At 37.6% G+C, this 24,790-nt stretch overlaps 2 protein-coding genes across 2 annotated transcripts in view; one reads left to right on the top strand and one right to left on the bottom strand.

Annotated features, from left to right (window-relative positions):
• Window positions 1-306: 306 nt before the first annotated feature.
• Window positions 307-2,245, top strand: LOC110371104 (transcription factor Sox-14). The gene has a single exon (XM_021327214.3). It carries the CDS (start codon window positions 466-468, stop codon window positions 1,555-1,557), a length of 1,092 nt encoding a protein of 363 aa, XP_021182889.1. The 5' UTR covers window positions 307-465; the 3' UTR covers window positions 1,558-2,245.
• Window positions 2,246-11,854: 9,609 nt separating this feature from the next.
• Window positions 11,855-24,790, bottom strand: part of LOC110371081 (uncharacterized) — a 79,512-nt gene continuing 66,576 nt past the window's right edge. The window contains exon 5 of the mRNA XM_064035238.1: window positions 11,855-11,891. The gene's annotated coding sequence lies outside the window, so the exon portion shown is untranslated. The remainder of the gene's footprint in view (window positions 11,892-24,790) is intronic.

Here is a 24,790-nt window from a genome sequence, read left to right as displayed (position 1 = left end):
TCAAATTCCATATTTGAGTACAATAACGGCTAAAACAACAAAGTGTACAGGTAATGCATGTGTAGTTTACAACATAAACTAAGGCCGAGAATGCAGCCACCGTCGGCAAACAAAATTGAGATTTGCATGAGGCGGCGGCGAGGCGTACGCTCGGCTCGCTCGCCACGCGATTAAAAATGCAGGCCGCGGCGGGTGGGAGAGCGCGGGCGGGGCGGGGCCGCGAGACGCGCTGCCATTGGCGGGGCTGCGGGCGGGCGGGGCCCGGGGTGCGCGCGCGGGGGGCTCCCGCAGTCGCCGCCGCCCGGCCCGGCAGCCTCCTCACAACGCACGTAGCCTCCGCGCCGCACGGTACCGCGAAACGTTATCGACGCGCACCGCCGCGAGTCCATGTGAGCGACCGACGGTTCTCTCGTTGTGTACGGTGAACGAAGGATCGGCAAGCTGTACGCGCCGCAGGAAGACGACATGTTGACGATGGAGACGGATCTCAAGGGCGGCAGCCTGCACGCCACGGTGCCGCCGCACCACGCGCTGCAGCACGGGTACGGGTCGCTGGGCGCGCTGGGCGGCATGATGCTGCCGCAGCAGCAGCCGCTGCAGCACCAGCCGCTGCAGCACCAGCACCACCAGGCGCTGCCGCAGCACCACCAGCCGCAGCCGCAGCACCACCAGCCCCCCAACAACAACAACAACAACACCAGCAAGAACTCCAACGCGGAGCGCGTCAAGCGCCCCATGAACGCGTTCATGGTGTGGTCGCGTGGCCAGCGCAGGAAGATGGCATCGGATAACCCTAAAATGCATAACTCGGAAATATCTAAACGTCTCGGTGCACAGTGGAAAGACCTCTCTGAATCAGAGAAGCGACCGTTCATCGACGAGGCGAAGAGACTTCGCGCTGTTCACATGAAGGAACACCCGGATTACAAATACAGGCCGAGGAGGAAGACGAAGACCCTCGCCAAGAAACAAGAGAAGTACCCGTTAGGCGGTGGAGCATTACTGGGTGGTGGCGAGGCACAGAGAAGCTCAGCGCCGCCCTCACAGCAGCCACGGGATGTGTACCAGATGACCCCGAACGGCTACATGCCCAACGGGTACATGATGCACGACCCGAGCGCATACCAGCAGCAGGCGTACGGGTACCCGCGCTACGACGTGTCGCAGATGCAGCAGAGCGGCTACGGGCAGTACTACGGCGGCGGCCAGGGCTCGCCCTACCTCCCGCAGCCGCCGTCGCCGTCGGCGTACGGGCTGGGCCCCGGGTCCCCGGGCGGCTACGCGCTGCCGCCGTCGTGCGCGTCGCACTCGCCCAGCGGCTCCTCCGCCAAGTCGGAGCCCGTGTCGCCCGGGCCGCCCGGCATGAAGCGCGAGTTCGCGCACGAGCCGCCGGCGCAGCTGAAGCGCGAGTTCGCGGCGCACGCGCACGCGCACGAGCAGATGGGCATGAAGCGCGAGTACGGGCAGCAGGAGCTGAGCCAGATCATCAACATGTACCACGTGCCCGACGAGCAGCGGTACGCGGCCGCCAACGAGCGCGCCATGCCGCTCATCTGAGAGTCGGTGTTCGCGTGCGACATCGACATCCCGCCGCTCTGAGGCGCCTGTCGGGCCAGCGCGCACTACGCCTCCAGTGACTTTGTTGCGAATCGGTTTTCGCGTTAGGACAGTGATCGTTATCTCCCGGCCGTACATACTGCTAGGTATGTCCATTTATTTGTTTTGTAATGTACCGACCGTTAGTGTTGCGGAACTGTTGACTTGCGAGCCGCCGGCCGCGCGCCGACGGCTGAACGTTCAATTAATGTTGTTGATGAATATCTTGTATTATATTATGATTATTGTATTTTTTCATGGTTTAAGTTAAAATATTTTAAGTCGTGTCGTGCGGATGGACGCGAGGGTCTGATTGTGGTTCGCGTGAGAGACGATGTAGTGAACGAGGTAATTTGAATACCAAAAAAATTTGAACAATTTGTAAATATAGTGTTAAAGGCTAGAGACGAAGTTGGAGTTAGTCGGTAAAGCGTAGGTAGATAGCGATAAGTCGTGCCACGACGCCACTCTCGTACGCCCGACGTGCGTTGTACAAAATATTTGTTATATGGAATCGAAAGTTATTAAAGCCTCGAAAGACTAAAATATTGTAATACGAAAATGTACAGTGAGTGTTATATAGTCAGTGGACACAAAAGTATATTGAAGAAAAAATGAAGTTATCAATAAACGACGCGTTAAAATTGTACATGCTGTTTTGTTGTATCTCCCAAGTGTTCCCCGGCGGCCCGAGTGCCACCAAACGCTACGCCGTGAGTCATCCGAGCGTAGCCGTGTCACACTACTGCACACAACTACCCACCTACTATTTATAAATGCTTCATTTACCTGATCTTTTCAAAAAACTAGTGTTCTAACTCAAATATTTGCTAACAAAATCAAAGTTTTCTGCTCAAACTAAAAGTCTCAACTATTCTCATAGAAAAGACTTCAACGCATCACTTAGCTTGCGTGCATTTTGATTGAAACATAATTATTTATTATTTCCTAAATTGCTAAGTGTGTGTTTGTTTGTGTCAATTTATTAGACTAGCAAACAATGCAACACTTCATACAGAAGGCAATAAATATTTCATAATAATTGATAATAGCAGTATTATGTCGGTTCAGTGACAACATTATTGTCATTCTAACATAATTAAATGCTTTTGAAAGGCTCAATAGGTAAATATAATACCTGAAGTTAATAAACAAACCTCTATTGCTTCCATTGCTGCAATAGCTTATTAATTTGATTGTTATATTGGTCATTTATTCAATTATCTAATTGATCAATTTAATTTTAATGTTCTAACATATAAATCTATGCGAATTATTTTTTATTTATTCGTCATTAATAATTAACACAGATATTTTAAAGGATATTTAGTAATGCAAAAGTAAGTTATATTATTAAAGACTGAAACAAACAGACACTTTTTACAAACCAAACTAACAATTTTAACCACTTTGTTTTAAATTGCCAAATGTTCTCCTTCAGATAAAAAATATTTTCTGTCATCTCGGCTAATTATTGCGGTTCATTAGAATACTAAAATGATTTCATCACCAAAGACTTTCAAAGATACCAAAGGCTTCCATGGTTGTTTGTTTAATATCTTCTAATAATCTGAAAAAAATACAAACCTGACTTATCAATTTTATCTTTAACACCATCTTCCTTAAAATATGGAGATTCTCAATTCGAGTTTCGTTTGAGCATTTCCTAAGCAACAATAATATACCTAAGCCTGCAGTTGCTATTCTAGAACAGTATTCAAATATAGAAGTTTATGATACAATTATTAAATAACTTGAGTTTATTCAGTCTCTATTTACTTACATTATATACTTACACAGACTTCATATTAAAAACAGATTCTAAACAAAATCTTTGTCTTTTACAAATGTTTCAACACTAGTCGAAACTTAGTTAGGTATGTCTCAATACGGACCACATTAAAATAGAATAGAAGTTTATTGGTTCCAATATTACTACAAACAGAAAAATATAAAACTTAACAATACAATCAAACATACATACATGACTTGACCTACAATTAAAAAACCACAAAATTACCGTAAATTGAAATTGATTTTAAAAAATTGTAAGAATTTTGGAAAATGCATTAATTACTTGTTATTCTAAATTAACATGGGTATTAAAATAACAACAAAACTACCGTTAATTAAATCTTGAATTATTTTAGAATTAGCTAAATGCATTGATTATTTATTTTCTAATTTATTTACTGTGGGTATTAAGGGGCTTAAAAAATCACCAAAATTGCATCACACTTTCTACCAAACATGCGTAAGAAACTGGCATTTCAATCAATTACTGTCAACACGCAAGGGGTGAGGCGGGATTTAATCAAATCCCACCGAGTAGTTGATAGAATTCGGGCACTCTACCCCCGGGAATTTAACCGACTTAATCCCGGGAAAAACGCCCCGGCGTTTAGCTGCGATCATTTAAACACTATTTTCATTTTAACACTTTGATGTGGGGTGTAGGAGGACGTTGAGATAAACAAGAGAATAACGGAGATGAAATATTTAATGTTGATGGAGTCTTGTAGAAAAAAGTTACACAATCTATGTGTTATATTTAGTTAATACGACAACTGATAAGTGAAGCTGAATAAATAAAGTCAAATTAAAAACTTGAGTTTATTCAGCATAATATACTACAGCCTTCTTTCAGTAGTTTCTTATATTAGCGCGTTCAAGCTAACAAAATTTTCAGGTTTATAAAATTAGTATAGAACATAACAGTAGGTACTGCCCTATTACTGGATCTTAAAATTTTGTGTTCCTAAACATTTCATTATTTCAAACGTGGAAATCAAAAAAAAAATTGAATTCTTAAATATTTGTGTGGAAGTAACTTTTTGTATTTATTGGTATGTAAATTAAAAGGTGTGTATACCTTGATGGATTTTAAGATGACGTTTTCATATTTTCTTTACTTACAACATAGAAGGCACTCCAAATACTAAAATAAACTCCTTAAACTCCTAAAATTTAACTATTAAAATATTAACCCACTGACAAACCACATTTAATTGTTGAATTTATTTTGTAAAATACTTTGCAGTAAAATTAATATAGGATTGCAAAAGTTTATTTTGGATATAAACAATATTTTCGATGGTTCTAACTGTAAAATCATTTTCAGCGATTTTGTACAGGTCAATTAGGTACATTTCCTTTTTGTTATTTACCTACTTACGCAAAAGCTTAAATAAAGCCTGCACTTTGCTAAATTCGAGATCAACTCAACTTCTATCATTGAAACATAGTTCAAAGTTTAAAACTTTTACAAGTTCAATAAAAGAAAGCTTTCTTAAACTTAATTAAAATATGAAGTAGTTCTTTCCATAATCATAATTACCACATTTAATTATAACAATCAATAAACTAATACTACCAACGAACGGTAGCTTCAAACTTGTTTGAAAAAAAAACAAAACACTATGAAAGTACTTAAATGTCGAACAAAAAAGTTCTGTTAATCTGTAACCAATTTCTTTTTTGTCTCAACACGCTTTTTACGCACTTCTCTAATCTCATTTTTTAAGGCATAACCAATCTGGAACATTGTGGAAAAAAATATTATTAAATGTACTACATATTAATGCAGTATCTTCTGTTACGATTTAAATTATATTGTTATTATGTTACGGGACTTTATCCATCATCATTTTCCTTAAGAGCATTCGGTTAGTCTTTTAAACGTTGTGTTATATAATACGGTATGAAATTTTACATAGGTACAATCCTCTGAAAACTTATGCCATCTTTTGAACTTTGTCATTCTTATCACTGCAATAATTATGAAATTTAATTTAATTATGAAAACTTCAATCTTAACATGACTTCTTGACTACAAAACTTAAAACATGAAATCATCATCTTCATCTAATTTTAAGTTCTCTTGTTACTCCTAAATCGTCAAAAGAAAACACATAAAAATCAGTATACTTATTCTGTCTGTTCTTGACTTTGTCATCTCAGGATTATATGGATCAGTTCTAAAAATTCTTTGTAAAACTATGTCTACTAAGACCCTTACATAAGTGCTTACTCTCATTCAGAAAACCAACTTCATTTATAAAGAAAATCATAGTACAGATTTAACATTTTTGAGTCGGTAACACAAATCTAAAATAGTGTTTTGAGGGAAAATCATTCATTTTAGCATTAGGATTTTATGGTAAAAGTTCATGTACAATAATTATTATAGTATGGTATAAAGCACAACTCCACATACAAGACAGACATTAGTTTATGATAGACAGGTTGTGGTAATGAAGAATTTCCCAAATAGTAATGAAATGAAGTAGAAAAACAAAGTTTATTTATTTTCTCGGTAGCTAAAACAATTATGTCACTGAACTGATTTCGTCAGAAAATTCGAGATGTGTTTTAAGTTACTTATCAACTTTATAATCTAGACTCCCTTTCCCCCAGACATGAAGGGGATTTGGATAGGATAAAATTATACCTACATTCATTAATAAAACAAAGCTATATGACCCAAAATAGATTTATTAAAATTACTCAAAACGCATTCACGAAAATATGAATTCCGGATGTACGCGCGTACTCTGGTCTCGCACCCCACCGTTACGCGGCGTGACCCGGGACTCGAACCCGCTACCCGAGGGTGGGCAATCACGCCGCGTTCCCACGGAGCGAGCATTGTTTCCTCTCACGGTTCGCGACATGTCATTGCTATGATTGCTGGGCCACTGGCCCACTGCTTTCTAATCATCTGTTCAACGTAAATATCGCTTTGAATCCCATTACTTACAAGTGTTATGTGCCCCACTACCTAGATACAGTCTAATACTAAGTTCCTACCTGTAATTTTATTGCTTACATACAAACTAGGTTCGCAATTCGGTTGTAAATTACATGTAATCAATATCTCAGGAAACTGCTGCCTAATTAAATACAAATCACCCCACAAATACGTTTAAATCCAAGAAATAAATCACCAAAATTGCACGGTATCATATTCTAAGAAAAAAATCGTATCGAATGCCATGTACCGAGCACACCGGTGCATACATCTGCCACCCCTGGCTTCGTCTACCTACGAACATCCGCCGACACATTTGGCCCCAGTTTTTTTCCATGTCGCAATTTAATTTCCCAAAGTCCCAGGCGGTGGTGGAGTGTAAACATCGGGACAAACAACCAAACTAAAGTTGTCACGTAATTCGTTCGTCAAACATTCGTCTATTTGTTCTTGAGATTGACACCGAGCCCGCCCCCGGCGGTGGCCCTTTGTTTTTATGTTGCACGCTGTCAATATTTGGTCTCATTTGTCATTAAGTGGTTTTAAATGCCGATTCGTCGGCGATACGACCAGCCGAAAGTGGGTGGCGCTGTGTGGGCTTGTTCAAACATACATTCTGATGTGAGAACTGATAAGGAAACGTGAGCAGTTCTGTATGAACTTTGACTTCGGAATTTTAATAAGAGGAGGATCCTAAAATAGAAATGCTAGTGGAATATTTGTAGAATCTATGCTACCCTAGAAAAAAATGCTTAGCCTTGGTCAAAAGTTGTTGCAATGAGTAGTTAAGCGGACGAGGCAAAAAAAATTAAGTGGAATTTTAGCCTTAGTTTAGTGCGCATGACCTTCTTGGAATCGTTAGTTGCCGTAACGGTACTTACGTCGCGTCTCCCTCAGGTAGGCTGCACTCGCTAGTTACTCGACTCGGTGCAGTCGGGAATGCGTTTTTCTAACGCCTTTTTCAGATACGAGTACTACTCCAAGATGACTTTAAACACGACGTGGTTTTTGTCAATCGGTATTTGGCATTTTTTATGAACTTTCATTTTAGATTTGAAGTCGAAAAAGTTAAAGGAAAAATAAGAACACGTGCCTAGTTCATTTCGATCGTGTGTGATTTTGAATCGAATATTTTTAAATTAAATCATTGGAGTCGTCTCGTAACACAAATTTGTATTGTGTGCAGGTGCAACTCATGATTTGCAGTTTTATCAAACGGGATTTTGTCTGAAAAAACACTCATCGCAAATTGATTTTCAGTTGAATACAAGGAATGTCTTTCAAAAACCACTCGAGTGTGACTAAACTTTGATTTCTGCACCTTTATCTGCTAAAGATGCAGTAATATTTATTTATTTTCTGTAATTTGAAGACCGTACACTGAAATGTTTTCCAATGGACTTAATCAAATTTTATGGCTGCTGAAAACTTTTTTCTATTACGTTTGATAAAGAAAATTGCCGTTGTTTCTGAGTAGAATCACTGCTTATTATAGGAACTATAATAACTTAAGTACCTAAACTCATGAAATGGACCATTTTTATGCAATCATCTAATTGATTAATGTGCAATTAAGATTACCGATAACTTCCTTCAACCAATCTTGGCTCCTTCGAAATACATCCTAAAACAAAATAAACAGTAAAAATTATTTACAACTAGAAACAAGACAAAACAATTAGAACATCATTCTCCCAGGTACTAACATAACTGGGCAATGTTAACCTAAACCCAAGGTACGGCCAAAGCGCAATAAAAAATGTTTTTTGGAAAGTTTTATGACCGTAAAAGGGGTACCGATGGGGTTACGTTGTAAAATAATTACCCAGCCGTACTGAAATACCGCCAAAGTTGATGTGGTGTAACTGTAAAATTTAACACAAATTATCGGGTTGGTGTTATGTTCTTGCAGTTAGTATTAGTTAAATAAATACTGTTAACATGTTAGAGTATCCGCATACTGTATACTAAATAGTCGGCCGACAGTTAACCCGAAAGCAAGCAATATTTTGTTTTAGAAAATCTTGATACTAATCGAAGTTTTCAGTCGGTCTGATACAGCTAAACCCCTGATCTTTTTAACGTGCGTGCAATCATTCATCTTCATGCTAATTTATGAGTCCAAACAAACTATCGGCCGACGAAAAGTTTGCAGTGTGTTCTAAGATGTTAGTGTTTCTGACTTCTATTGTTATGTATTATGAAGTATTCGGTTTGATTGAAGTGTACTTTGTTAAGGCATTAATTTATTCTTGTTGAGGCTTACGAATACTGTTAATGAGGCATCTGATGTTCTGTTGATGTGGTATTTTCGTATCAATGCACTTAGTGTAGATACTAATATGTTGTACTTGATAAAAATCATTATAATTATTATGATAGTACCTAATTGCATATCTTTGAAGTTGATTCTGCAGGCCTTGCTGTCAGAATTTTAGTTGATTGAGTACTAGTTATTCTATGTGGTACCATCATTTTGTACCCAATCTCTAGATTATATGTGAACAAAATTTCATTTAAATCGGTTAAGTAGTTCTGTCGTGAAAGTGGGAAAGACACACAGGGTTATTTTGCATTTATAGAATTGATAAGGATTACTCATACCAAAGTCCTATTATTAAATACAGTAGTCCTGAATCATTGGTTTCCGAAGCTAAATAATTTTTGCGAGTTTCGCTATCTTATCAGTGAGTGGTAGTTACTAACGATGGCCTTTCCCGGAATTGTGGGACCAAGTCTTTTCCCATTGTCTTCCGTAGAAAGCCATGGTATGGCGGAAGATTCTCATGATTCACTATATAATAGTGGATATAAGATTTAGTATTGCTTTTTTTCAATAATTCTAAACTATTTATAATTTTAATAAATATATATTTTTTACTTAAGGTTAACGCTATTACATGGACATTTAAATTTATTCAAAAGTTTTAACATTATCATAGAACTGACTTAGGTAGGTAAGTTATATTGCTAATAGACTTTGATTAATTTTAATGTGAGTAAACTATCGTAGGTTGGGTTATTTATTACGCATGTGTAAATCAGGTATGAATTTTAATCACCTTTGAAATAGTAAACCAAATAATACTGCCTATATATGTTACATCAATCAGTCTAAATATAAAGAATGATAAAGCATGCAAGGATTTACACGCTCATAAAAACTTTTATATACATACGTAGAACAGGAATGTTCCTAGTTCCTTCCTTGTCTAAAATAACATTTAGGTATTTTGAATTAATTATATTATTAGTCTAGCGTGAGCATTTAAACTTTCATCATTATGTATTTCTGCTTACTTTTATTCAGTAACTTTGGTATAATCGATTCAGTAGCTTTGGTGAGAGAGCGCGACAATTATAGACATACAGATAGGGTATTTTCACGTTTATAATATTAGTAAATATTTTCGTTTAAGGCAAATTATGCTGTCCTTCCATATTTTATTTTATTTTACGCGACGTTATTAAAAATATTCCAAAGGCAAAAATAGTCAACAGTTGTTCATAGGTATTGTTTCTTGTGTAGCTGATACGGATAAAATCGTAGCACATTCGTAGCAGAGAAAACTTTTCAAATTATTCATATTTTGATTTTGATGATTTTGTTTTACCTTATCATTATCATCGTACCAAAGATACTTCATATGTATATTTATTAAAATTCCTTTTTTTTGGCAGAGCAAAACAGTATTTTATTACAAGTTTAGAAAAGCAATTTGATACTAAATAGGTAGTTAATCTTAAAAAAAATCTACAAAAACCAGTAAATCAAACGCCCAAACGTACAAAAAAAACTAAAATCTACATTAACCCCATACAGTAGTTCCTTAGTTCAGAATAAAAAACAAAGGGCCGAGGGCCAGTCATAAATATCGCGATTGAGTCATTACGTCATTAGCCAGGGGCGGACTCGACGCCGAATAATTAAAAACATATAAACCCGACACGGATTAGGAATTTAAGATTTTAGATTATTTAGGATGTTGATAGGTTTGTTTTTATAATTATTTTTGGTTGTTCTTGGTTTTCGATAGTGTAATTGACAGTTTTCTTAAAACAACTACATATGTTCTTTGAAATTTCACGTTCAATAAAAAACAAAAGCCAGGGGCGGATTCGCCGCCGAATAATCTATACTAATATTATAAAGCTGAAGAGTTTGTTTGTTTGTTTGAACGCGCTAATCTCAGGATCTACTGGTCCGATTTGAAAATTTCTTTCAGTGTTAGATAGCCCATTTATCGAGGAAGGCTATAGGCTACTTTTTATCCCGGTACGGAAAGTAGTTCCCACGGGATGCGGGTGAGACCGCTGGCAGAAGCTAGTTAAAAACATATAAATCCGACACGGATTACCTTATCGCGTTCGTCTTAAACTTACACGGTTATTAGCAATTTAAGATTTCTGATTAATAAGAAAATTTATGGGTTTGTTTTTGTAAATTAGTTTTTTTTTTTTTATTGGCTTTTTTTGGTAGTGATTGCTTTTTAAATTGGTGATGTTTTAAGACTGGCATACAATTTAGGCAAAAGTACACCTACAAAAAATGTTAGCTTTTGTAAAACAACTGTTAAGTTTGAATTTTCACGTTCAGTAAAAAACAAAATGGCTGGGACCTTTTTTTAAGTAAATTAAAAATAAATAAAAATCGCGATTGAGTCATTACGTCATTAGCCAGGGGCGGACTTGCCGCCGAATAATTAAAAACATATAAACCCGACACGGATTACGTTATCGCGACGATCGCTCATTTTTATTTAATAGTTCGTGTTAAACTTACACGGGTATTAGGAATTTAAGATTTTTAGATTGTTAGAACAAATGGGCGGTAGTTGATGGGTTTGTTTTTTTGTTATTAATTTTTTTTTGGGTGTTGTTGGTTTTAGGTAGTGATTTGTTATGTGTAATTGCTTTTTAAATTGGTGGTGTTTTAAGACTATTAGACGATTTAGGTACGAGTTCACCGACTAAGAGCTTACAATCAATTTTGACGTTCAATTTGCAAAATAAACAGCTGTTGAAGAAAAACTGACGTTTATATTGCTGGTGGACTTATGCCTTAGTTTTGAAATAACCACTGTGTTCTATATAATGTGTGTAAACGAACTGCTAAACTAATATTTCATATCGCATTGTACCCAATCACCTTATTACCTGTATTGCAAATATAACACCTATTACAATACAGTGACACTACTTTTATCACAAACCGCAAGAACAACAGTCAGTCTTGCAACCACAAAATCAATTACAATGAACTTCTAGCAATACCAATAAAACAAAACATGATCGAAAGCAAAAATATTAGTGGTGACCACGCAGGAAGAAAAGATGAGCGGAGATGACAAGGCAGGTAGGTTAGGCGCCTTCTTGTAGGTCAAAGACGTGACTAAAACAATCAGTGCTAATCATCGGCAAGGATATTGAGCCCTGACCTTCACCTGCGCAGAAGTGATTTATTGGTTTACTGCCATAAGTGTACGGTGCGCAAAGCCATCCCCACTCTTCCGTCGAGAGCTCATTATCCGTGCCGATAACTATACTATAATTATGTTACCTATATTATGTACTAGTACTAACGAAGCGTTCGGATTCCTTGAGACATCTGTCAAAGGTTGGTAATTTACAGCCTTACTTATTTATAAACGTGAATTAAATATTAGTAATACTTAAGGGCTGTTTAAGAATTCTTACTTATAAACGTTGCTTAAGCATGTCTTAATTAACATTTAATCACTACTTTAAGAATTTAAGTAGTGATTAGTTAAAATGTTGCTTAGAAGGTGATTAGAGATTTTATAAGTAAGGGGGATAGTTTTTTAAAAATGGGCAGTTTCCAAAGAAGGCGTAAGAGGGAGTAGACAGTAACATTCCTAGTCCCGCGATCACCATTATGGTGACGCTATTTTCTTAGATTTTCCATTATATCATTATTTTCCATGGAATTGAGCAACAAAAGCACATCGATGCTTTAAAACCTCGTAATTGAAAAGACACACCTAACTGTTTGGAAAAAACATATAGGAAGTGCTTTGAAACATCATCTTCCTAGGAATGCAATAAAATAATTTTGAGCCAAATTGCTTTTCCGGGGTTTTCTGTAAGACGATACCAAGGAATTTCCAGCATTATAAAATAGACATAAGGGGACAAAATATACGAAAATAATACAACAGCTCTCATGAAATATCTTTGCCGGTCTTAGTCAGCCATTTGTTGCCTTGCATGTGCATGTACCTGTAAGTTTTGACTGTTTTGTTTTGTAGTCAATAGCAAAAGAACAAGCAAAGTTACTACATATAGGGGATTTCCTTTCTTTTATTTGTGATGGTGACGACGGATTATCAGGACTTGTAGAAACACTATTTCAAAATTCATATTAATTGCATTATGTAGATACATAATCTAAAAATAGAAATTCTATTTTAGCAAATCTCATAGCCGACATACCGTTATTTGTATTTACTTACACTTATTTAAATAAATGAAATGAAGCATATTTACATTTCACACGGTCGATCCTAATTCACATTACTCCGCTAATATGTTAAAAATCTTTCATTAACGTGACGTTAATTACACATCTACGTAGTAATGTATCATTTGACATCACAAACTAGTCGGAAGTCAACGTGTAATCCAAGTTTATCCCTAGCAAGCAACGGCTGTTACCAAATTAATTTATTGAACGGTCCGCTAACGGTACCGCTGAAGACTCTTCTGCCAGTCACACAATCCACTCACGACCAACTCTGAAACACAACGAACACAACACGGCCAAACGAAAATCGACCACAATTCAGCAGCAATAGAACTCATTTCAACTTACACACAAACCAACATACGACCAACAAACGCAATGTAGCAGGCAGTAAATAAACAGTTGATACTGACTACACATCATTACATCAAAGAGATGAATAGCCATTGTGATAGGACATTGCACTTTATAGAGCAGCGAATACGTGTCAGAATCAACTGCGTGGCGGTTGCAGGAGTTTCTTATCGAACAGTGGGTTAGTGGGCGCGAGCGGTGCCGGGTCAAACGCTTAGCAAACAACCACGGACGGATTCGTCTTGGCGTATATTTGCCGGCATCACCGTGAAATGGTTGCAAAAGCTCGCGGTACTATGGCATTGTGTGGGATGCATTTCGTTCCACGGAAACCCGCGGTGTAGCCTGGCTTGTTCTGTGAAGAAAATAACAAGTACAATAATATGCTACATAAGTCAACAGGTAAGTGTGTAGCTAAGGCTCCTTATAAACACTTTCATTGGGTCATACATTTATCGAGTTCTTATGAACATAATTAGGTATGTACTTAGTGCATGCACTGTCATCATTATCACTATCGATACATCTTTCTTCCCCTCAAATATTACTATCAGTCACACAACAATCAAAGAATCAATCCAATTCGAAGATGCCAGTTACGATAAAGTAATTGATCACTGAAAAACGTAACTAATTCAACCTCGGCCAACCAACTTGGAGCAGTCCGAAGTTTTATATTGACTGCAAATTCTGAGAAGCAAATAATAGATGTTGGTCAAGTTCAAATTGAAATCGAACACTTTAAATACCTACTTCGATTTACATAGGACGTTCACAAGTATTATTTTTACGATAAGCGGTCAATGACTGGGGTAAATCGATTTCCAAATTAAGATCAGCTCGGCTTTTTAGTACATTACAATTCTGATTTGATTCACTGCGTTTTTTCAGCTCGAAAATGCATTTTTTTGAATTATGAAATCAATCTCGTTCTCAGTCAATTTCTGTGTTGCGATTCCCAAAAATAAGGAGTTTGAAGTCAACCAATAAACTATTTAACAATTATTGTAAGTACCCAAAAGAAACAACGGCAACTAAATAAACGAATTACACAAACCTCCTCAATCCAAGATTGCTGTTATTGCCAACAAAAATAAATCGGAAGCATCTTCAAAACGGCCCAAAAATAATCACCCATCAATCAAAAAGTTTTGATCTATAAAAACCTTCTTTGTGGCCCTGGCCGCCTATAATTGCTACGTAAAAAACAAAAGTAGAAAATTTATAACGAGACGAAACTCCCAAATCACGCTGTTTAGTGCAAAATTATAGTGTTTTAAAGAAAACGTTTAGGCGTTTGTATTGCTGTAATGAGGGTATTAAGTGGTCGGGAAGGAGCCGCAATCTATTAGCTGAGCAAAAACTGAGCTTAATTTTACACCTGTTTACCTTTAATTCTAAAATTATGGCAGCAATGGCTTGATCCTGTAAATATGCTGCTAAGTTTTGTACAACTTTCCAACTTGAAGAAATCGTATGCTGTACATGAACTTTCAAACTATTAAGTTCCGTAAGGTACCTGAAATGGGGACATTAATTAATTAGGCACATGGATAACTTAATTTCACTTCTCATAATCTGATGAAAGCTTTCTGGGAAACCAAATGTCTAAAACAGTTCTCGAAACCAAGCATCAAAAGTACTAATTAGGTACGTTTTCAATCGAGTAAGTCGAATACCTAGTAAATTGTTTTAATCGCTTGATTTATTCCCAGATTCGTGTCTGGTCTCAACTTTCGCAATTCTATGAACATCAACCGAGTAATGGAGAATGACTGAATTCCTTCAAGTTCCATTAGTAGTAATATATTGTAAATTCAAAAGGTTATTTATGTTCTTTGAACCTATGTGTAGTACATAATTTTAAAATTACATTTCAGGAATGCAAACCATACCATACTTGTACAACCTTAATCATGATATTGATCTTCTGTTCGTGCAGGCTGCCAGTTTAATTACCTGATAAGCCCTATTATGAGTTTTCTCAAATTCACCCAATGTGTGTGTGTGCTTTCGCATTGATCTTCAAATCATAAACATTCTGCTACAAATATTTGAAGTCCATGTCCCAATGAATATCTGAAGAGCCACGTCAACGGACCTTCTTGTTGAAGCAGTTCTGCAGTCTCTGGTACACCTCAGCTAGCACCTGAGGGCGGGTGTGGGGCGAGGGAGGCAGGGGTGACGTCACGCCGTGGGTGCCGACACGTCGCTCGCCGTCACGCTCCACAAACAGCAAGGTTGCCGCAGCCTTGACGCCGGCCCACATTGCGCACCGGCTCAGAACCGACTTTTTGTACTAAATACTATATCTCTGGTGTGAACATCTTCCGGTCTCTGAATGCCTGGTAACTGAGTCATGGCTCGCCAAATGCTTGCTGATTATGATAACTGTTATCGGACAATGGTTGAAAGTGAAGTCATCAACTGGTTATTTAAGTGAAACTTTTTGGTTATTACTCAGTTGCAGTTTCAGCGGAGTTTTGCTTTGTATGTCGGGGTCGACCTCTAGGTTAAGCGAAGACAACAAAATATGTCAGAAGTGGAAACCAATTCAATATCACAAGCATCGACAGCCTGATGATTAGGGTAGTCATTGCAACGGCAAACACAAGGTGAAGTATTACTTACTTTAAGTTTTTCGGCTCTTACAAAAAGACCAATCAATTTGCAAAATCACGTAAGATCATACACTTAAACTGGCAGTTTATAACAAAACTGCACTTGACCAGTTCATGTTCATCAGTTCCAGTAAAACCTGTAACGATAAAATAATATTTTTAGTATCGTCATAAATAAAAACATCAAACTCTGTCTCCGCGGGCACATACATCACAGCCTCGTTTACTATACGTACTTGTTAACTTTTCAAAAGGGTTATGAAATCAATTTATAATTTACTATCATTAAATGCATCGGCACTTTCGAGTATCACTTTATTCTTAGAACAAAACTGTTTACTCATATGTTAATGACTAGATATGTATTACACAGCTGCAATTAACAAAGGCAGGCCAAGATCAAATGACATGTCCATAAACAAACAGCAACCATAAAAACATCAACAAATCGTTAAGTAGCGAGAAAATAAGCAATAAAACAATTGCAGATCTAGTAAAATGTTTTCAAAATTCGAACGTCCCTTGGTCGGGGCATGGCTAATCAGACCAGACAATGGTGCCAGCGTGAAAGCATCATAAAGCTACGGGACCCTGCGAGGCTCCGTCCAAAATATTTACGGCGCGTGACAAACGCACCGCCTTTGTCTTGGGAGGACTGTCTCGGCGATTCGTCACGGTTAATCTTCGGACTACGTTGCAGCAGACATGTGCGATGTGTTACGGAGAACAGCATTTGACGCGAGGATCGATCGTAAAACTACGAGACGATATCTCACTGTTACCAACCAGGTATAACTCGCTCATGGAATAGAACTTGGGTGACCATTATGTAAGTATGAAGTAATAGGTACGCCTTGTGGAGTCACTTTTTAACATAGCGGCGTTTGTAGCAAAAACTAGCAATTATATCAATGTAACCACAACATAAAACATGGCCATGGCCTCTACTCCAACTATCTTGAGGTAATCGCAGTATGATTCCATTGATAGGTATGAAACTCTGAAACTTCTACGTTATCACTGAGCATCCGTGCTTTGAGCATCAATGCAGTCTCTTCAGTCCAGCAAAGAAAATAGGTAAGTCCAAACAAAAAAGAGTGGTGAGGTAAGTGTCAAATATATTTCCTTTTTTTTGTCTTAACATCTAATTTATTTTTTGCTTTCACTCTTGTTATGTAAGCATTCCATCACGACAAATCGACTTTCCTCATCGGTAGTCCGTCATATGGACCTAACTTAACCAGCCAGTCACTTGCTTTAATATTGGTGTGTTTTAGATCGCTTGCTGCATCCTCTATAGTAAAAACTTCTTCGAAATCCAGTCTTCAATTGCAGTTGCATGGCAGTTCAGATTTATAATAAAATTCACAGGCATTTCCGAGAGATGACACTTGCAAAATTTAAAATTAAATTTAAGAAATGGCTAATTGACAAATGTTTTTATTCAATAGCTGAATTCATGTCTTGTACGTCGAGAAATATAGAAAGTTATTTGTAATTTCTTTTGTTAAATCGTATTTATTTATATACATATAATTTGGTTTGTCAAATATGCCTAATGACTTTGTTTTAATATTTAATATTATTTTAGATTTTTTAAATTGTAATTCCACATTATGATAATGGTCATAATAATATTTGCATGCCGGTTAAACGGCGAGACATGTGAAACACATACCTACTGTAACATCTTGTAATACCATACCATGTTTCTAGCAAATAAAATTTCTGATTCTGATTTCTGATTTCTGCGATGTTCCATGTCAGCCTATCAACTATTGCTGCCTCCCCCAAAATGCGCCAACCATGCCAGTCTTAAGTGTTAATACACAAATATGAAATCAAGCGAGTAGGCTCACTAATTATGACCCCATGGTAAGCCAGTACTTCGCACATCGCCTTCAAGTTTCTTCATTAGATAGTCTATTAAAATACCCGTATATTTAACAGCTTGTGATGCTGCTGGGCTTGACCGTGTGAACGCAAAGTTCTCATCCAGCTTTGCTTGTCCGAAGTTGGCTACTAGTTTCTTTACCATAGTCAAATTGTAACTCCATAGAATAGTCATTTGAATTTTGCAGTCAGTCTTAATTAGCCTTTTTATCCCTGAAAAAAGAAAAAATTCAAACTTTAAAACAAGAAATAATGGAATGCTTTTGGTATTTTAATTTATAAATGGAATTCCAGAGACCACATATGTGGCATTCTTGCCTTTACGCACAATTAGAAATTATTCATTTGTTTCGCAACAAAAATTCCTAGAACACATGCCTGTAACTCAAATTCCTCAAGATCCAAAATATACGGTACTGTATGGGTGTTTTGTCTCATCGGTAATTAAACTTAAGCAGCTTTTATGAGAAATACCTATAAGTTTTTAATGCCTGTTGCAAAGTAAATATGACGAGAGCACAATGCTATTATCTGGCTCATAGATCAAAGATAGCACGTGCTAACACATAAAGCTGATGATATTAAAGAGTTATCGTGACTCGGAACGAATAAAAAACAAACAAACTGAAACACTTTCGGTTCTTGTTGCCTTTCATTGGTCGAATGTAGAATGTTGGTCTGTTCTTTAGAAAGGTCTAACATGGTCTAAGCTGTGTCGTTTTTTTGCAAGACACTGTAGAACGTGTTGTTGGCGTAAGTATTTTCATTGATTTATTTTATACTAAAGAAGTAGGTTTAGAATAAAAATGCACAATTCTTCCTTATTTCTCATATTCAAGTGCATATGTAACTATTTGTTGCATTTATTAGCAAGTAGCAGAGAAAAATTATATTAAACCCAGCTACAATACTTTTTCAATTCACAAAACATGCATAAGGAGCGGTCCAACAAAAATGGTAGTGGTATGGGTAATACGGAGATCGACTAGTGCAACCATATAGCGATTAGCCATATACGCTATTGGATGCACGAGTGAAACCGCGGGCAGCTGAAGCTAGCTATAAAACCAACCACTGCTGTGAAAGTTCACACCACAATTTAGGTTTTTAACACCAAGCTGCCACTGCAGCGGTCCTCATTAAGGCACAAAAATACGTCCCAACGTATCGCTAATCATTTTATTGTCTTCACGAATTATTGAAAATACTTCAACCGTAAGAACCATAAAAATAAATGCTCACTAGATAATATTAAGTACGTATTTTTAATGAGCCAAAACAACTTTGCTTATTTATAACCTAAGTTCGGCAAATAGACCTTTTATACTGCTATTATTTGAATAGATGTAGCTCTTGAAACTTAGAACATAAACATAATTGATTGCTCAAACAAAAGAATAACAAAGAGATACCGATCAAACATTCACTGTAGAACCAGCGGCACAAAAGCTACCCACGTGTAAAGTGATAACTTATCATTTTATCACCAAGCCAAACATTTCATCACGAGACAATTTTCCATCTCGTACACTCAGTTAAAAAAACGACCTCCATCTCGAATGTCATTTGCACGCCGTGCCGTTGAAAAAGCAATTATTTCAATATCTCGATGCCGGCACCCAAGCCAACAAAAAGTGATCTGAGCACGCGCGCCACTGTGACCGAACGCAAGAAAGTTTGGAGGAGCCCCGAAGGACATCGACGTCGAGTCGATAAACTACGTGGTATGTATACATAATAGGTGGGATTAGGTACTTAAACGTTGTTGTTTCTTTGACGTGGCTATTATGTATCGCACATGTGTGGTTTGGTTTATAGCGCGTTATTGGCGTTGCTAATCGCGCCCTCAGTCTGTCTTTCGTGGAATGGGACGTCTCGTTGTGTACAAGTCTGCGTTCAAAGGCCTTTTGTATGGGTGTATAAGAGGAATATCAATATAGTTATCACATCGTTGTATAGATAGAATCTAAGATCAAGGAAACATTTTACGATGTTAATGTCGATGTCTAAAGCCAGACTTCAGCCGGGCTCATGACTTCGCAATCATGTATCTACCTACGTGAAATATAATATTCAACAGCAACATCATAGCATTCCTTTCAAAAACAACAATACGTAGCGTACACCGTAATACACTAATCACAGTTAGATTTACAATCATAATAAGTACGCCTCAAACGATAACTGTACCAATCACAATTGAAGATGAAAAAAAATTCATTGTCCTCAGCCTGTTCCAGTCTAATGGTCGAAATAGTTCGAACAACGAAACAAATAGGAATAATATGGCTTCCGCTAATCAATTATATTTTTTATTTATTAATGAAAAAAAACAGTGTCGCTTACAAGGTTTACTGGCCGATTAGACACGTATAGTGATAAATAATATAACAGACGCCAACCGCAATAATTCTCCGATAGTTATGCCAGTTATGCATATCGATTGCTGTTTATTTTTTAGGTGATTTATTATTGAAATAATTAAGTAAAAGTGTTTGTGGTGTTGGTTAAAATTGGGTAAAATATATTGCGTGTGTTGAAATGTTGATTAAGAAATTGGATGCAGTGGAATGCAAAACCGATTAACGTGTGAAATTATACATTGTCGGCAAGGAGAACGTACATTTATTTACTTACCTAGACTGAAACAAATAAAGACCAGTATTAGCACATTTACAACCACCAAACACAGTTTCATCCCTAACAAAGAGATTCCTGCTCAACCCATAAAGAAGCACCAGCATGAAAATACTACAAGTTAGTGCATTTGTATTATTTTACGTGGCGCGAGCCGGTACTACCCTGTTTTTGTTAAGTGGCAAACATTTGTGAGTGTCACTCGAGTGACAATACATCGACGACATCGAGTGGTCCAGTCCAACTCGACGCCTCTACCATTTGTCCACACAATTACGTTAGTAAACAGACAAAAATCTAATAGAAAATCGCATAGCGTAATCGATTTGTGCCTCCTTAATGCCATTGTAAAATTTTGCATAAGTTATCCAATGCGAATTTGAGGCTATCGATCATTTCGTATGTGGTTTATAGTGTCAGTCGTGCAAATGCGAAATATATCGATTAGCAAGTGGACCACTCTATAAGGAAAAGTTTACCGAATCGGTAGACCACTCTAAAACTGTACAGCAAAAACTGTGTTATGCAAAATTACCTATTACATCGTTAACGTTGGTGAATTGCAATTCTATCTTGTATTTAATTTAAGTAATATTATTATAATAATTACATAAAGTATTTATTGCCTAGCTAAGGCCGTATATTCCTTGTTCCGTATATTAGTTAATGGAGACCCTACCCCGAGAAACCTGCTGTTTTAGCATAAAATTGCTTCATTAGACACAGATTCGTTTGAAAAAGACTACACAATGCAGTTCCATAAATTATCATGCTGCTGACACCCCTACTGCACTTGGGAATTTTTGACCAAAAATGTCAATCGGGGAAAACCCTGCACATTTTGCTCGTTTCTAATTAACTACATTATTACGGCTTAATGCAGTTTGACTGAAAAATCCTATCATTATTTACTAACAGAAAATAAAACCATGTAGACTCAGAGGAATAACATAGAAATGGTTAGGAAATTGGATGTCTATGGGATCTATATTCTGCAGTGATTTTTTTCCGATAACTTACACGTTCCGATAACGTAATACGGGCATGCTGATTATAAAACCTATTTACTCTGACATAAACAAGTGAAAGCTGCAACCGTATCAATTCCATTTTCTTTTTTTTTATTCTTCACCAAACCAAGAAGTTTAAAACAAACAGCGTTTAAAGAAAACCAGCCAGCATTTATTTCGAATTCCGAATCACAGAAGGTAACTTATGGTAGGGCCTCAGTTCGTAACGGGACGGATTGCAAGTATGTCAGCCGCCAATCACGCAGTGTCGCCTACCAACTATGTACTTTAGAAAGTACTGTAACCAACTTGTGACCGATGACATTGTATATAAACGTTCTAGATTCTGATTCTGCATTCGAAGTGTTTAGGCAACGTTGGAGTGAGTAATGGTTGGTAAGTTAGTCGTGGAAATGTGAGGATTATAGTAATGGGGAATGATATTTATCCTGGAGAATACGACTTCATTGAGTAGAGGTAAGTTGAAAAAGGATATTAAGTGCTTCCACAGATTATGAAAAACTTAGCACTTTGTAATTGAATTTAGGATCAGAAATATTAGTATGTATGAATTACGTCTTTATTCACGCAGTCATGAACATAAGACAATAAACATAATATATTGAGGTAGGTAAAGAAATGCAACTGAAACAAACCAAAGGCGATATCATGACAACTTAGCACTTACACATTTCTCGAAGTAATCAGCAAATCCCATACAACACCAATGAAAAAAAAACAAAACAAAATCAACTAAGTACGTACAAACTCGAAGCCCATCACGTTACCATCATATAACCCCCAAATTTCCCACCTGCCGATCTCCAATCAAACAAAAAACAAACGCGACCTTATCGTCCAAAACACGGATAGCCGTTGATTATTGGCATTTTGGCACAGTCATGTTGCATTACAGTAGACACACAATAAAGTCCTCGGCCGACCAACGCGCTGTCACCCGCGGAAGAGAAAACGTCAGATACGTCCAACTGGCATGATATATGATAAATGTTACTTGTAGATGCCAATGGACAAGGACCTTTGGTTCGCTGGATTGGGCTTGTTGGAGAAGCTTGTTTGTACTTCTAGACGATTCTCTGATTGAAGATGGAAGACATTTTTGTATGAAAAAAGGACTGGTGTTGTTATTCTTGTCAGAGGAATAATTTTTTATGTTTTAATGAGATTACGAAAGCATCATAATAAGCCCCAAATTTCCCACCTGCCGATCACCAATCAAACAAAAAACAAACGCGACCTTATATCCAAAACACGGATAGCTGTTGATTATTGGCAGTTTGGCACAGTCATGTTGCATTACAGTAGACACACAATAAAGTCCTCGGCCGACCAACGTGCTGTCACCCGCGGAAGAGAAAACGTCAGATACGTCCAACTGGCATGATATATGATAAATGTTACTTGTAGATGCCAATGGACAAGGACCTTTGGTTCGCTGGATTGGGCTCGGTGGAGAAGTTTGTTGGTACTTCTAGATGGTTCTCTGATGGTAGAAGAGCTATTGTATGAAACGCAGACTGGTATTGTTATACTTGCCTGAGAGCCTTTCCTTACGTTTAAATTTTTGTACTGGTGACATAATTTGCCTAGACGCTTTACGCTCAAAATGAACTTCCAAAAAACCATCAAATGTTTTACAGGTCGCCACGATGTCTAAAACAATAGAGCATCAAATTGCCGTAAAAACAGTGTACGCACACTTGTAACACCCAAACCACAAAATGGCTCATCCAGTACACATACAGCCTCGTCGTGCCAATCAACCGCGTGCCCAATGCAGGTCGGTCGACAGCGAGGTTAGAGCTTGCCGATTCCTTAATTGCCGTGACGTTTTGGTGTCACATACCACTCTCGGTACCACGCTACTTAAATAGGCTTTAGTAGCACTACGTGTAAAATCTAACCGTTGCAACACACAGCTTCTATTTGATTTCTGACAAGGACGGTGATGAAAATTGCCCGTTATTGGCTCATTAAAATCTGTGTCTCTCTCCTTGAGTGTTTGATTGATGTCTTGAAATAAAGAATCAACAGTTATTTTCTGGATTTTAACGCTTGTTTTATTCGTGTGTAATTGGTGTTTGAAATTGCTTTTGGTTTATTTAAAGACCGATGCAGTGTGTTCAGCTGTTTAATGATGCACTAACCTTGAGAATATGCAAGTGTGTCACTTCTAGCTTTATTTATTAACCTCAAGATAATATGAATCATTGACCTTTATTGGTGCAACCTTTAACAAGTCATTATTTCATATCGCTAACGAGACTAAATGACACAATCATATTTATTGCTCCAACGCTAAACGATGGTGCCTAAATAAATAACATTGGAATCTATAAAAAGTGTGTTCAAAACAAAATTATTTTGGTAAAGGGTAACACATTCACACATTAGGGACGCCACTCGACGCGTCTGCCGGTAATTATTTAAAAGTTTCGCCCTGACACTGGCTGCTGCTTCTTTGGAGATTTTCTTTTTTTATTTTTAAATTTGGAGTGTCGTGAGCGTTAAGTAGTATTTATGCGGTCCCCAGCGGCGCGGAGGTGGTTTGGGCGCGAAATCAACTTGATGCGACCTGTGATACGGGGTAAGTTATTTAATTTAATTTTTGTGTTTTAGCTTTATTTTAAAGAATAATAAATGGAAGTGGCAAAAAAATCTGGAATGATCTGACTTTTTACGTTGATGTTTTACTAAGAGAGGTGCGTTATTTTACAATCCCAGTTTTAAAAATAGACGTATGCTAAATACCATCACAATGCGAGTAAAGATTCTATTTGCCAATGCGAATCTGAGCACCATACTTCTGAGAACGCGGATTTGAAATACAAAAAATATGAAAAGCGACTTATCCCCCTGTGCGCGAGACAGCGGTATAAATTCTGCGCGGACACTTGGGAGCGGATCGCCAAAGCTAATTCTGTTGTGATTAATGCTCCTTGCACATTTCCACCGCCTAGCTGATACTCACCAACTTACGCGAACACGGAAAACATGCCAAAACAGACCTTAACACCCCCAAATTAAGACCCACTACACCAAAATATCAACGCAAACAATATATTTGTTCTATATGAGTGCTTAAAAGTAACTCGCTACTGGCCGTTCGCGTTTCTCACGCAACTACCGACGATTAAATAAGGGAACGTGTTGTAATATTAAAAACACTTGTAGCCATTAATGAAAACCCATTTCGTACAATAATCGTGTCGTTTGTACTTAATTCAGAAATACTCGGGTACTTAATTTTCGACGTAATCCATGTGTCACATGTTATTTATTAAGTGTTAGTCATGTTTTTTAGGGTTCTGTAGACAAACTAGGATGGTGTAACTTCTTCTACAATGATGGTCTTGTCCCATTTCTACAGCCCATGTTTGCTTGATCCTCTGAACTATCTTTTTCGAAGGTAAAGTAAGCATCC

The sequence above is a fragment of the Helicoverpa armigera genome, chromosome 6, assembly GCF_030705265.1.
Source record: "Helicoverpa armigera isolate CAAS_96S chromosome 6, ASM3070526v1, whole genome shotgun sequence".
NCBI lineage: Eukaryota > Metazoa > Arthropoda > Insecta > Lepidoptera > Noctuidae > Helicoverpa > Helicoverpa armigera.
This window is presented reverse-complemented; position numbering and strand designations above follow the sequence as displayed.